Source organism: Stenella coeruleoalba, assembly GCF_951394435.1.
Source record: "Stenella coeruleoalba genome assembly, chromosome: 4".
Lineage (NCBI taxonomy): Eukaryota > Metazoa > Chordata > Mammalia > Artiodactyla > Delphinidae > Stenella > Stenella coeruleoalba.
The window spans coordinates 51,513,579-51,527,001 of record NC_137149.1 but is presented as its reverse complement, the minus strand read 5'-3'; the positions used below and the strand labels follow the sequence as shown (position 1 = coordinate 51,527,001).

At 37.8% G+C, this 13,423-nt stretch overlaps 1 protein-coding gene across 2 annotated transcripts in view; it reads right to left on the bottom strand.

Annotated features, from left to right (window-relative positions):
- The window catches only part of ANAPC4 (anaphase promoting complex subunit 4), a 41,690-nt gene extending 28,817 nt beyond the window's left edge, over positions 1–12,873 (bottom strand). Inside the window, exons 1-13 of one of the 2 annotated variants that reach the window (XM_079921094.1) lie at positions 12,526–12,873; positions 9,660–9,765; positions 7,832–7,964; positions 6,230–6,304; positions 6,088–6,114; positions 5,951–5,995; positions 5,215–5,299; positions 4,477–4,581; positions 3,100–3,183; positions 1,942–2,028; positions 1,455–1,519; positions 654–696; positions 469–545 (exon numbers count right to left, since the gene is read on the bottom strand). In XM_079921094.1, coding sequence (XP_079777220.1) covers positions 469–545; positions 654–696; positions 1,455–1,519; positions 1,942–2,028; positions 3,100–3,183; positions 4,477–4,581; positions 5,215–5,299; positions 5,951–5,995; positions 6,088–6,114; positions 6,230–6,304; positions 7,832–7,964; positions 9,660–9,765; positions 12,526–12,654 — 1,061 coding nt within the window. In that variant the 5' untranslated portion in view covers positions 12,655–12,873. The remainder of the gene's footprint in view (positions 1–468; positions 546–653; positions 697–1,454; positions 1,520–1,941; positions 2,029–3,099; positions 3,184–4,476; positions 4,582–5,214; positions 5,300–5,950; positions 5,996–6,087; positions 6,115–6,229; positions 6,305–7,831; positions 7,965–9,659; positions 9,766–12,525) is intronic. The other variant, XM_079921093.1, reaches the window with a different exon arrangement.
- Between the last annotated feature and the right edge of the window lie 550 nt (positions 12,874–13,423).

The following is a 13,423-nucleotide window of genomic DNA, read 5'->3' as shown; positions in this document are numbered from 1 at the left end:
TGACACTTAATAACTTTGGGTCAGCCATATATAACCATTCTGAACTTCAGTTTCTTCTAAATGAGGATAATCATAACCAACACCTTGCCAAGGAGTTAAATGCAAAAATATATACATGCTTTTACATAACATATAAAATGACATACAAACTTACTTAATTTCACCACTCAAAAAAGGGTATATGCCCTATTCAAGACATACCTCATGGCTATCTGGGTGAGATAAAAGCCCAGACAGGGCCTCGGGTGGTGAAAAGATGTTGGAAAGTTATTTCATAAAGCAGAACTACCATTATTGACTCTTTAAATCTTGGGCACACCAAGAGTCCCCTCAAATGCTAATGCAACAATCTTTGCCAGAAGAGGCTCAAACAGAGAATGCCAGATGATGAAAAGAAGGTTGCAGAAAGAAGACCAATGCCAAGTACGTGTAGATGCAATACCAAACGAGTCTACATCGCCTTCATACCTCTGTAAGTGACTTATAACCAATTTTTGTATACTGGAATATGATGACTCTATAGATTGGCCAAGCTTTTTTAAGCCCTAATTAAGAGAAAAAAAAGTATTCAGCATACAAGTAAGATACTATATGCCATTCTAAAAAAAATTAAGAATGTGTTCATAGCCATTAAAATACAAAGATAACCGCACCTTTACTGTTAACTGGTTCATTAAGAGGGTCTGAAGTTCAGCACTAGAATGAAAAAGAAAGTATTTTTAGTCTCCTCTATTCAAAATCTGAATACATCACTTAAAACGTTTAAATTTCAAAGAACAAACAAGATTTTTAAACAAAATTAATAAAAAGAAATAGCCCAACAAAAATTAAGACTTTGTTGTACTCACAAAGAAATGGGCAAAACAGGAAACAATAAAGTCTAGGAACAGACTGAAGTAGATGTAAGAATGTACTATATGCTAAAATGGTATTTCACACCAGTAAGAAGAAAGTGTAATACTCAATGAATTATACTGGGCAATTACCTGAACACTGAAAAAAAAAAGAAGTTAGTCTTCCACAGCATATGACCAAATAAATCACATCTGGAACATGTAAATGGAATAAAAACATAAACCGCAAAAAAATCTCTGGAGGAAAATACAGATCTTTGAACACTTAATATGGGAAAGATCTTTTTAAGAATAATGTGAAGGCAAATACAATAAAGGAAAAGACTGATTTGGCTACAAAGAATTTTAAAATTTGTATACATTTAAAAAGTACATATATAATATATTTACATATATTATACATACACTCAGAACAATCACATTTATGTAAAAAATAAATACGTGAATAAAAATGCCTAGAAAAATATATACTACTTTTTTGGTCTTTGCGCACCAGAATTTTCTTTCTTTTTTTTTTTTACAATGAATGTGAATTGCTTTTGAAATAAATTACTTTAAAAAGAGAAGGAAAAGCAAGAGTACCTAATATGAGCTCATTACCTTGCTTTCCCCCACAACAGCAAGTCCATGAATTCATCTTGCACTGATGTGGTTGTATTCTTTTCCTAGAGAAAGATCAATAAAATCGTAATAGGTATTTTTTAAATTATAAGCATATTTATTCAAAATTACAGGAACATGTCTCCCTTTCTTATTACCCTTAGCCTTCTCTCAAATTCATATTTAAATTGATTATCTGAATAGCAGTTACAGGAAAACAACCAGAAAGCTCTTCCAACTCCTGTCCTTAATCCCCAAGCCCTACCAGCTCCACTTCACAATCCTGTCCCCACCTAAGTTGTACCAAGGGGAAGAGCTGGTGTATCACTCTCTGAGATAACAGTATGAGGTTAGACCAAACCGTTTGAAAGAAATCATGATCTGAGCCTTTTACAAAACAGACTGATTTTTCTCATGTCCTTCATGAAGTAAACAAGGATAACGTGCATTCTTTAACACCTTCCATGGGAAACTCCAGGCATATTACCTGCACAAACTTGGTGAGACGAGAATCCATCTGCATCAATATTTCTTCCCATGCTTCACACATACATGTCAGTGACAAATTTATATACTATTAACAAGAAGACAAAAATATTAAAGTAGCAAAAAATATTTAAGTCTACATGCTAACTAAATAATACATGTTTCTTACTGTCAACTGTCTCAAAGAAATCCAAAATTTACTATAAATCACTTTTAACTCAGTTAAGCCTGAGAAAGAAAAGACTATAGCTAACACTTGATAATCATTTAACTATCAAACTTTCTCAAATTCAGTTTTTATCTGGTAAAACAGATATTTTCCAGCTTTCTACATATAAGATGCATTTTATATACAGTAACTGTCAAAATGCTGACTGGCCAACTATTCAATTTTCAAACAGTATCCTTTTAAAAAGACACTAATCTCCAGAAATCTTTGACATGAAGTACATGTAGCTCCTCTATGCAGATGCAGACTCAATTTCTCCAGTCCTTCAGTCGGGCTGGCCTTGGGGCTTAGTGTGACGAAAGCAGAAGTCTAAGGCCCCAGAAGGTTTTGCATGCTTCCACTTGCACTCTTGACACCCCTGCCGTGGCCACCACTTCATGAACAAGCCTGGTCCAGCCGGCTGGGAGATGAGGAATGTGCAGTCCAGACAAAGCCATCACAGCTATGGGACACTTGGACCAGCCAGCTGACCACCAATGTACGACCAAGCCCAGCCCCGAATAGCTGAACCTGGCCCAGAACAACAGAACCTTCTAGCTGAGCCCAGCCCAAATCGTCGACTAAAACACCAATCACAAGCTAATTTGGGGTGCATTTATCATGTACAAAAGCTAACTGATATGATGTTTTCCATACTACTTTATTTGTAAAAACACTTAAAATTCCAAAATATTGTTTTATTTATGAGAATGTTTAAAAAGGTTTAAACTACTTTTTTTCTTTTCCTTTGGAGAAATAGAGATGGGTAAGAGTAGATTTTCAATTAAATTTCTCTTTCTTGCTTTAACAGACATTATAAACTTGTCTATCAGACTAGACACCTCCGCCACATAAAGTTGGCTTTAAGAAGTAAGATTTTCAAGTTTTTTATTTACAGAACATTAGAAATTTATAGTAAACAGTCACATAAAACAAGCTATAAATAAATACCTGTAAAAGAGCCGAAATGTGAGTAAACTTTCTGGCCATTCGAGTTACTTCAGGTAAGAAAGAGTACAATAGATTGGTTTCAAGCTGTCAAATCAAAATAATAAAGTAAGTTACAAGCAGACATATTTACTTCTTTTAAAGAAGAGTCAAAGTCTAACTACATATCAGAAAGACTATGCCAGACTCTGCTCCTTTTGAGCATAATGGTTTGGAGAGTAACAGAATACAATCTTAGGATTTTCTAATCTGCAGTGTCTATCTATGCACAGATCACCCTCTCGAGGTGAGCAACCCCTTCTACATAGTTAGAATAAATGTAAGAATCTATTTTATAACACTCTTATGAGGAATTTAAAAAATGATCACAAATTTCTGTAAAAATGTTAAAGGAATTATAGTTATTGATAAATACAAGTGAAATATCTATTACAATGGTACATGAATTATCTCAATAGAGTTGTTTGAAAAATACCTATTACAAATTTCACATTAATAGTGAATCATTTTATTACAGCACCAAATGCAATCCTGGAAATCACATTTTCACAGAACCTTAAGATGAAGAGCAAATATGAACAACTGTTCCAGCAAACGTCAGGAAGTTAAGAGTTCTCTGATGGTCTGAATACAACGAATGTTGGAAGGCATCACATGCATCACACCTTGCATCTTTTCACCCTACTTCTGTTTGAGAGTTCATGCGTTCTTAGGCTAAGTGGCTGGGTTATCTGCGATGAAATTTTAGGGAAGGTTTTCTTGAAGACAAGGCTACAATCTAAATAATCTACAGGAGCCCAGTTTCCACAATCTATGATACAAACAGCACACAATGAAAAAGGGTTTTCCCAACATTAAGCAGTCATCTTACACAAGAGGCAATGTGTTAGTTAAGAGCACCAGCTCTGGAGCCAGACTGCGCAGCATCACTTTCCAATGCTCACCAAGCAAATTACAGTTTGTGTGCCCATTTACTCAACTATAAAATGGGGATAATAGTACCTACTTATTAGGTTATTGTGAGGATTCAAATGAGTTATACTGAATCACTCAGTACTGGGCACATATTAAACAATTAATAAATATTAGCTTTTATTATTATTAGGGTCAGAATCCTAAGAAAACACTTGGTACAAAGATGGAACTGGTATAGCAATGAGTTAATATAGTCATTAATAGACCATATTAACTATGCTGTGCCATTGGAATGGTAAGGTATTCACCAGTAGGACTCTATATATGTCTTAGAAGCTCCAAGTCGATTTTTTTGCTTTGTTTTGTTTTGATGACCTTAGAATCCAGTGAAATGGATAATAAAAAACTATAAAACCTTTAAAAATATATATTTACCCTCTGCTGCTATTAGGTTCCAGTACTCACCTGAAAGTACGAAACTTCTGGGGCACCACTGGTGGAAACTTCTGTGACCACTGACAATGATTTCAAATCACTTGATAGACATAATGCAAGACAAGTACCAACAATCTGTAAAACAGTCAAATCTCCATTATATGTAGTGTTATTGCTAGACTGCATCTGCTTACAATATAGGAGGCAAATATTCAGAGCTCTAAAAAGCAGAAACACATGCCTGGCTCCTGCCACACATGTGGCACATGAAGGCATGTATCCTCTTAGTTGCAAGGACACAAACACACACCCCCAACAAGGGGCCCAAACTAAGTGTTGGAGAACTAACATTCCCACAGAGCCTATAACATTTTCTATCCATTTAGGGAACTGGAAGAATAAGAAGAAAAAGATATGGAGAAGACTGAGACTGAGCATAAGATTGCTTCTGATGATGTTTATCAAATTCCAATCACAAAGTGTAGCTCTTAAACACAAGACTAGAAAAACATTAAATCATAATCCAGTGTATCATACCAATCTTTTTGTTAAGAAAAAAATTTTTGACTAATTCCACTAAGAGCCCCTGATCTTCATAGACATCGTATCACTATTCTTAGTAGGAAAATTATCCTTTTAACACTTAAGAACAAATAATTCCAATAACTGAAATTAAGAAAAAAAGTAATGTTTTATTCTTTTTCCATAAATCAGTCAGCTGCTGTATTCTAAGAGAAACAAAAAGGAAGATTTTAAAGAAAAACTTACCCCAGTGACTCGAGCAATTTTGAACATTCCATAAGCATAAAGCTCAATAAATGCAGAGCTTCCTCCAAGGACAAGAATATTAAGCCTAATTAAAAATAATGCAACAAGCTGAGGACAACAGACAGGAGCGAGTTCTTACACCAAGACATGCTCCTGCCCTCACATAATCTGCATGTTCAAGCTTCCTTGTGGGGGAACTGAATCCCACAACAAATTCACCAAGCCTCAATCACATTGGGCTTATTCCTTTCTTTCAAAGGAACAACATACATTTCATCCAGCCTAAAAAAACATCAGTTTACAGTAAAATAAGAATATATTATTTTAATGATGATTATATTTGTATACTCTCAATAACAAAATCATCTCTTTTCCAGTTAATATAAAGCGCCAACAGTTTTATCATGGCTCTGATGCTAAATGCATTAAGTGTGCTTAAAGAACCTGAACATTTAAATTTAAATTTTAGAAACTCTAGCACTTCCACCCTCCTTTACTTTTTAAAATGAAAGTACATCATAATATTAAACTTGACACAACCAAGTATCATAGAATAAGAACGAGTAAATAATAGATATTGTCTGTTTATTGTTCAGAGGTATTTGTCAGCAATGAAATAACATGACAAATAAGGAAATTGTCCTTGGAACTTTAGTCTAAAAACTGCCTCAAATATCAAATATCAAATTTAAGAAAATAAGACTTGTTAAATATTTAAGATATCTGCAAGATTTACCTGACGTCTCCCAAAAGCTTAATAATTTCATCAGAATTTTCTTCACTAAAATATAAACATAAATTGGGTTATCTTTAACTATATCTTTCAAATAATAAAAGAGTATCTTACTTGCAAGGAAAAAAGGCATATCTTACCTAAATATTTTTGAGGTGTTGTTATAACTAGAAAAAAACCAGAAATGCATTTTTTAAAACACATGAGAAAATTGTCAGTGTTAAAAGGAAAGGAAAGAAATCTGCAAGATTAATTCCAATGAAATTAAACTCTGATACTTACTTTTTGGGCAGTGTAGGAAGTTTCGGTAAGAGAAGATTTGATTCATCCTCAGAATTATAAAAGGACGTTAGAACACTAAAAAGGTGAAAACAAAACAAAAACAAGTATTATAAAAACAAAGATTCTACTTTTCTTTCCATTAAAAAATACTAATTTTTTTAAATGCCCAATTTTATACATCACACCAAGTAAACAGATGCCACACACAGTTTATCACTGTAAAATAGTCACTATAACAATCACAAACAAGAAATAGAAAAGTTGGAATTTCTTCATTTACTTATAACGTTATTTCTGGGGAAAAAAAATCAGCCTACCCACTTTACATTTAGAGGAACAAATATTTATAAACAATTTTCTCAGCATATGAAATGTATTCAAATGTATTCAGTATCAGCACCAGATACAGACTGACTGACTTAACTCTCCTCTAAGAACCAACACTGAACATATGAGTTCCAAGAGTAACTGTAAAGAACACTGCAATTATTATATAATGTAATGATGGCTTCTATAGCTTACATACATATGAAGATGTAAAAACCCAGCAGGTACATAAGATGACACCACGTATTTTGAAACAGTCTTATTTATCCCCCCCCCCTTTTTTTCAATCCTATCTCCGAATATGGCTGGAAATAAATGAGTAAGAAGGTGAAAAAGTAGTGTCCTGAGAGACCCTGGAATCTCCACATAATATTTCTGAACTCTTAATGAAAAGCGTGTTAGGAATACACTTAGCAGGTAACTGGACTGAGATAGAAATTACATGGTATATTCTGTTCCTCTAATCTTCTATGAATTCACATGACCATTTACAACCTTTATTTGATGATGGATTAATCACTGTTTTATCTACAGTGAATTTCAAACCCCAGGCTAGACCTTGTTATCTAATGCTTTACAGTCCCTTTCTTAGGAAATTTGTCAATTAATAATCAGGATTTACAAATTCATTTGATATTAACTTAAAACTTAATTAGAATGAAAAGAAAATTATCGTATTTCCTCAAAAAAGAAACTTTTATTTTCAGTATTCACTAAGCCCATTGATTCTTTAAGCCATCTTTACTGCAAACCTGGCATAGTACTTGACTTCACAGACTAAGGCAAAACTATTTTCACAAAATAAGGAAACTATAGGGACCATGAACACAGAAAGAACCCATTCAGCATCAAAACAGAATGCTCAATTCAGCACTTTTTGTACTCTAAGGATATTCACTTGGACACAAAAACACAAAGCTCCAGGTGAAATATATGGTGAAAAGGAAAACAGAACCTCAATTTGCTAATCAATGATTTTAATTAATATTCCTTGAATGTATAAGTCATCGATATAAACCGTTAAAAATAACTGAAAAGAAAAATCTTGGTCATTGAGGCGTTACTGCTCCAATAAGAAAAGAGATTTTTTCAAGAGAAAAAAAACCCAACAGAGCATTAAAAAAACTGCATCTTGATAAGCTTAAAACAAAAAGTTAAATGCAATGTACACATACTCAACACCCAGATACTCCTAAGTTTCCACTTTTAAAAAATGATAATTTCAAAAACATCCTACTGTGACTACTGGGGTTTTTCTTTTTTTTATTACTCAACCTGCTCTCGACGGTCACTTCCATCCAATGCATACAAGAAACTGGAGCCTCCACAGAAAAAGAGTGCAAGCTTTCAGGTTTTTCTACATCACACAAAACGATTTTCTTGGTGTCAGCAAGAGCAAAGGCCAAAACTAAAGAAGAAATAATCAGAATAAGTTAGTGCAGTATTTGAGAAAAACAGGTATTTCATTGCTTCCCCAATTTTACTATTTTAAAGACAACATAATCATAGAAATGATTTAACCCCCAAATCCTTGCTTTAAATAATTAAAAAACTAAAAGATATCTTTGCATATAGTTATGCTGTTACCTACGCTTATTTTCAAATGCTCAGACTTTCATGAGCAATCTACTACTTTCTCGTGTACTGTTCTTAACATCTTACGTATCACAGCCTCTAGACTGGAACCTTGATGCCAAGCAGAAAATACTGAACAGGCATCAACAAATAAACAATAATATCGTTATCACCAAGACATATTGGTCCCCACCCAAAAGCGGAAAAGTGATTCCATCTGCTTGGTTCTTGGAAGGTTTTTTATTCCTTTTTTATTTCTAACCCTTAATGAACAGGGCCATCAAATACCGATGGGTCTTCTTCCTTTCACTGTGGCTGAATTATCTAGTATAGTTTCTCTACATAAGTCATTAACATCGTCCTAACATATCAAATTGAAGAATTTCTAAATAGAGGGCTGTGAGTTTCACTGTATACCAATATATGCAGCTTTGCTAGATGTGAGGCAATCCAAGTCTCCTCTTCTTCAAAACGATTTAAAGCAATCTTGAAATAATCATTACCAAAAAAAACCCCTATTTTACTGTCGAAAATCACAAGACATTTTTTAATGATAAAAATATCATCTACTTAAATACATTTTCACACACACTGACTTTCATAATTTTTGAGATCGTGGCATTTTTGGATGAATAGTGCAAGATCTCAAATTATTACTTACAAAAGTTCTCTAATTTTACACATACTTTGTTTTTATGTAAAAGATGAAACAAGAACGGAGCAAAATGAGTACAGACAAAAATAGTTGTTAACTGTAAAGTGACAGGCTTTCAGGGCATTTTTACATACTTATATTTATCTAGAAAAAAAGTAAGCAATAGGGAGTACATATCATTTTACAAAAACAATTCTTTTTCTTTTTTTAAGCACCAATGATACAGATGAACTTTAAGCTGTGCGATTTGTAGCATTTTCCTGTGCTGACTGGACATGTACAACAGCTCAAACAATGACTGTCCTTGTAACAACACATGGAAGAGGAGAGTTCAGTCCTCAGAGCTACAATGCAGCAAGCTACAACATACAGGGCACCAAAAGGAGTAAGATCACACAGAAGTTGCAGGAAGCGGGTCAGAACTGACAGTCCTTCAGGTGAGGCAAATGTGCAGAGAGAATATTTATGAGCCACTCATTTAATGCTAAAACACATTCTGGGGAGAAAAGGGCCATGATGGTACTGAACTGACGAGTGAGTGACAAATGAAGCTTAGGGCAAACAGTGCAGGACAACACGACAGCGAAAGAACAAAACCAAAGTACTCTGTATATTCCTATCAGATTTCTTTTCAGCCTTATCTTTGCCAAGAAGTCAGATTTCGTTTTAGAGATATCTTTGCCAAGAAACAAGATGGTAGAATTAATCTGAGTTCTATGAAAACACTTTAAAGCATTTGAAAAAAAGGCAAAGTTCCCAAATTTAGAATTCTAGTATATAATAAGAACAATAAATTCTTTCTGGAAATAAATTCTCTTTACAGAATACTCCTTCTGAAAAACAAAAATGTATTTTTTACAATACTATCATTACGTTTGCCATCTGGTCTCCAAGCCAGACAGGTCACTTCCTTTCCTGTATTTTCATTTGGTGGAAAACTCCAAACTCGATGAAAACTTGCAAGTCGATGAAGTAAAACCTGAGACAAAACAGATAATAATGGCAAATAATAAAAAATCCGTTTCCAAAAATAAAATATAACTAGATCCCCACTATAAATTTTTTTAAAAATCATATCAAATATAATATTTAGCTATCAGAAGAAATTCGAAGACAAAAGTGTCTGAATGAACTTAAGGTATTTTCAAAGAAATGGCTGAAACAAGGTCTAATTTAACCCTGTACCCTATACATTTCCTAACTTTCATGTCAATAAGAGACTTACCTTTTAGAAAAGGAATAAGGCTGTCCAAGAAGATAACGAAAAAAGCAATAAAGGACACAAACAGAACTAGAAAGGCAGCTGTGTAAGATCAAGTAACACGAAACTTGGAATCAGACAATTTCAGCTGTGTCACTTACTGGCCGTGGATCTCAGACAAGTCACTTAGTCATTCTAAATTTCCATTTCCACCGGGTATATTCCCACCTTGGAGGATAAAGATGACGCCCTGGAGCTCCTTGTGCTTCAAAAGTAAAACTGTCCCTACTCTCTCCTCTATACAACCGGTAGAAATGAAGAAAAGGCCTCGAACTGCATGTGCTCCTGAAGATTCCCCCCCACACACACACCTTCTTAGTTTCCTGTACTCACAGCTTTACCACTCCCTGCCTTATCTCATAGCATCCTTCCTTCACTCTTGGTTACAGGGAAGCCAGGACTCCCAAGGAATCGCTCATCCCCGAGACCCAGTGCTCTTTTCTGAGCCCATCTCTGACTTTCCTTACTTCTGAAACCCTTCCTCTGTGCCCTCTGGAATTCATGGTCAGGTATCAAGATCCCCTGTATCTTCACTGTCTTCCCTGAAATGTACTTCTCACCTGAGGACACTGCTTCCCTACAGGATTCTCAGGTGGTGGCCGTTTTGCACACCATGTGCCCTATACTACTACTGGGCTAGGAGATAAAGATTTCCTCCTTGATGTCATTTCTGGCTGGTTTTTCTTCTCTTCTCTAAAATCCTCTAACTTTGAATCATATGCAATCAGACCATACCACCTGCTATCCCTCTTAACTGCAGTCACCTATAGCCTCGTAGGCCCCCCCCCGCCCCCCCCCCCCATTCCTGGGAGATTTGGACTCCTGTCTGGCTCACTCACGCTTTCCAACACTACTCATCATCATTCTTGGCGATTTCAAGAGATACAATGTCCTGGCTTTTTGGTGCTCAACTACCTCTTCTTCAATGATCACATCCTCTACCTCACCTCAGTCACTCTCAGGGTCATGCCTGTGACCTTGTCGTTACCAACAACTACAAATGCTGCCATAATCTTCAGTTGCAAACCTCCCACTTTCCATCACCACCTGTATCTCTCCTGCTCATCCCAGATACCCAGCTTCAATTCTTCAACCTCACCAAGACATACAAGCCATGGACTCTACCACTGACCAACTCATTGTCCCTCACCCAACACGTGACCTCACTTCCCTACTTAATCAGGTTACAATCCAAAGTTCATCATTACAATCATTCCTCTTACATATAACTTCAACCCCCTTGCATCTCTCTTGCTTTGTCACAGCTAGTCACAACAACTCTGGTTAAACCCAACCACGCCTGCACCCATACAGCTGAACAGAAGAGACATACAACCATGCTCACTAGTTTCACTACAAAATCACTAACCTCATGTGGCTCTTAATACTGACGAACAATCCTACCAAGTTTCACCAGTCCACTTGTCAGCTTTTTCATACCTCTCTTTTCTCCTCAAAATTCCAATATTTTCTTCTCCATCCTTACACCTAAACAGCGCCCCTTCTTCTTCACTGAGAAAACGGAAGCAACAAATGCCCACAATTGATTACATCTATCCATCTGATCACAGTGACGCTCCTATTCTCTCCCTTCTCTCCTACTGCTGTGGCTGTACTAACTGCACTCCTCTCAGGGCCAGGACAGCGTTCCAAAACACCCAGGCAGTGGAGGGAGACTAGAAGATTTCATAGAGGGCCTTGAGAAAGCAGATATCAATACCCTGACAACGAGGTCATGAGAGTCAACACAGTTTTGCAGGCTGCTAAGTTTCCCTGACTGCTAAGTTCTCTTTACCACCTAGTTTCCAAGGTTGGCTGCACACCACACAACTCTCACCCGGCCAGATAACTATCAGGAACCCTGCCAAAAGGCCAAAGGAGTAAAGAAGCCAAGGTGAAGGTTTCCTTACAACATGGCTGCCAAGTAACAAAACTCTCAGCAGAAAGCTACAACCCGTTTACACCTGACGAAGCGTAGTACAATGTGAACTAGAAATGCTAACTGACAACACTCGTGCACATTCCATCAGGAATCCAGTGATGGCTATCCAACCCATTCTGTATAACTTGGACAACAGAATAAAGATTCTTAAACATCCTCTGTGGCAGCTACAGACACGCACATTCGCAGCTCAAGTCTGACAATAACTCATCTTTCTTCTGCCTAAACTGCAAGTAAACTAACTGCAGACTCTGTGGACCTACTACTATGTCTAGCTCATGAGTGACACATGAGCCTTTAAAAAGCCCATTTAACAAATAACTGAAAGTCTTGGGGATGCAGGACTGTACGACTGCGTTAAGCTGCATGAAAACTGTTGTTCTGGCCATAAAATGCGGGAGGTGGGCGTATAAATGACCTTTCCCATATGTGGCCCCTTAGATTCACTTAAAGTTTTCAGCAGGGCTGGAGGAAGGGGCGGGGTACACAGGTGGCCCGGGCTCGGTGTCCTCGGGGCTGCACGCCGGTTCACTCACCTCGCCCGCCGTATTGGCCAGAGCAATGAGATCCCGCTTGGGTGACCAGACCAGGAAGATGATCTCCTGCGGAAGCTGTTTCTCTCCCACCACCCGGAAGGACGGGAAACAGGTCGGGAAACGCAACATGGGGGCGGCCCTGCAACTACACCCCTAATCGGAGGCCGGCAGGGGCCCCCCGGGCCGCCCTGCCCGGGCCCGGCGGCGGCGGCGGCGCCGCCTCCGCCCCCGGCCCTTCGCACAGAGCCCGGAGGGTGGCGGTACTTGCCAGATGCCCCACGGCAGGCAACGCGACCCGGGAAGCCTTTGCCTCCAGTTCTCCCCCAGCACGTCGGCTCCCGCCGCCGCCGCGCGCGCGCGCGCGCGCTCCGAGCACTTCCGGTAGCCGGACTTCCTCGCGAGAGCACGGAGGCGCGCTCTCGAACCGCCGGAACCTCTTCGATAGTTTCTAAAGCAGTGGGTCTCAGCCTTGGGTGCTTAGTAGAGAGGGTTGTGGGTTTTTTTGGTTTTGTTTTGTTTTTTTTAAAACCCTGCCCAGGCAGAACCCCAGACGATTAAAAGAGAATTAATACGGAATGGGGCCAATATTTATTAAAACGCTCTAGGTGCTGCCACTTTGCAGCCAAGGTAGGAGAGTCATACTCTAAAACCTCTGACATAGGCAAATATCTTGATCCTTTATCCCATGCCTGCAACTTATTAGTAGTATTAGCCCCCACCATGATAAATGAGGACTGTGGGCTCAGCCAGGATTTGTCCCGTAGCTATTGGAGCATCTACTATGTGAAGGAGCCTGAGCTACACAAATGCACGGGACGGAGGCTCTGCTCTGTAAGGTTCACAGGTCAGCCTGGCGGGTTATGTGAATCAGAACCCATCTGATGCTTCTTGTCACACA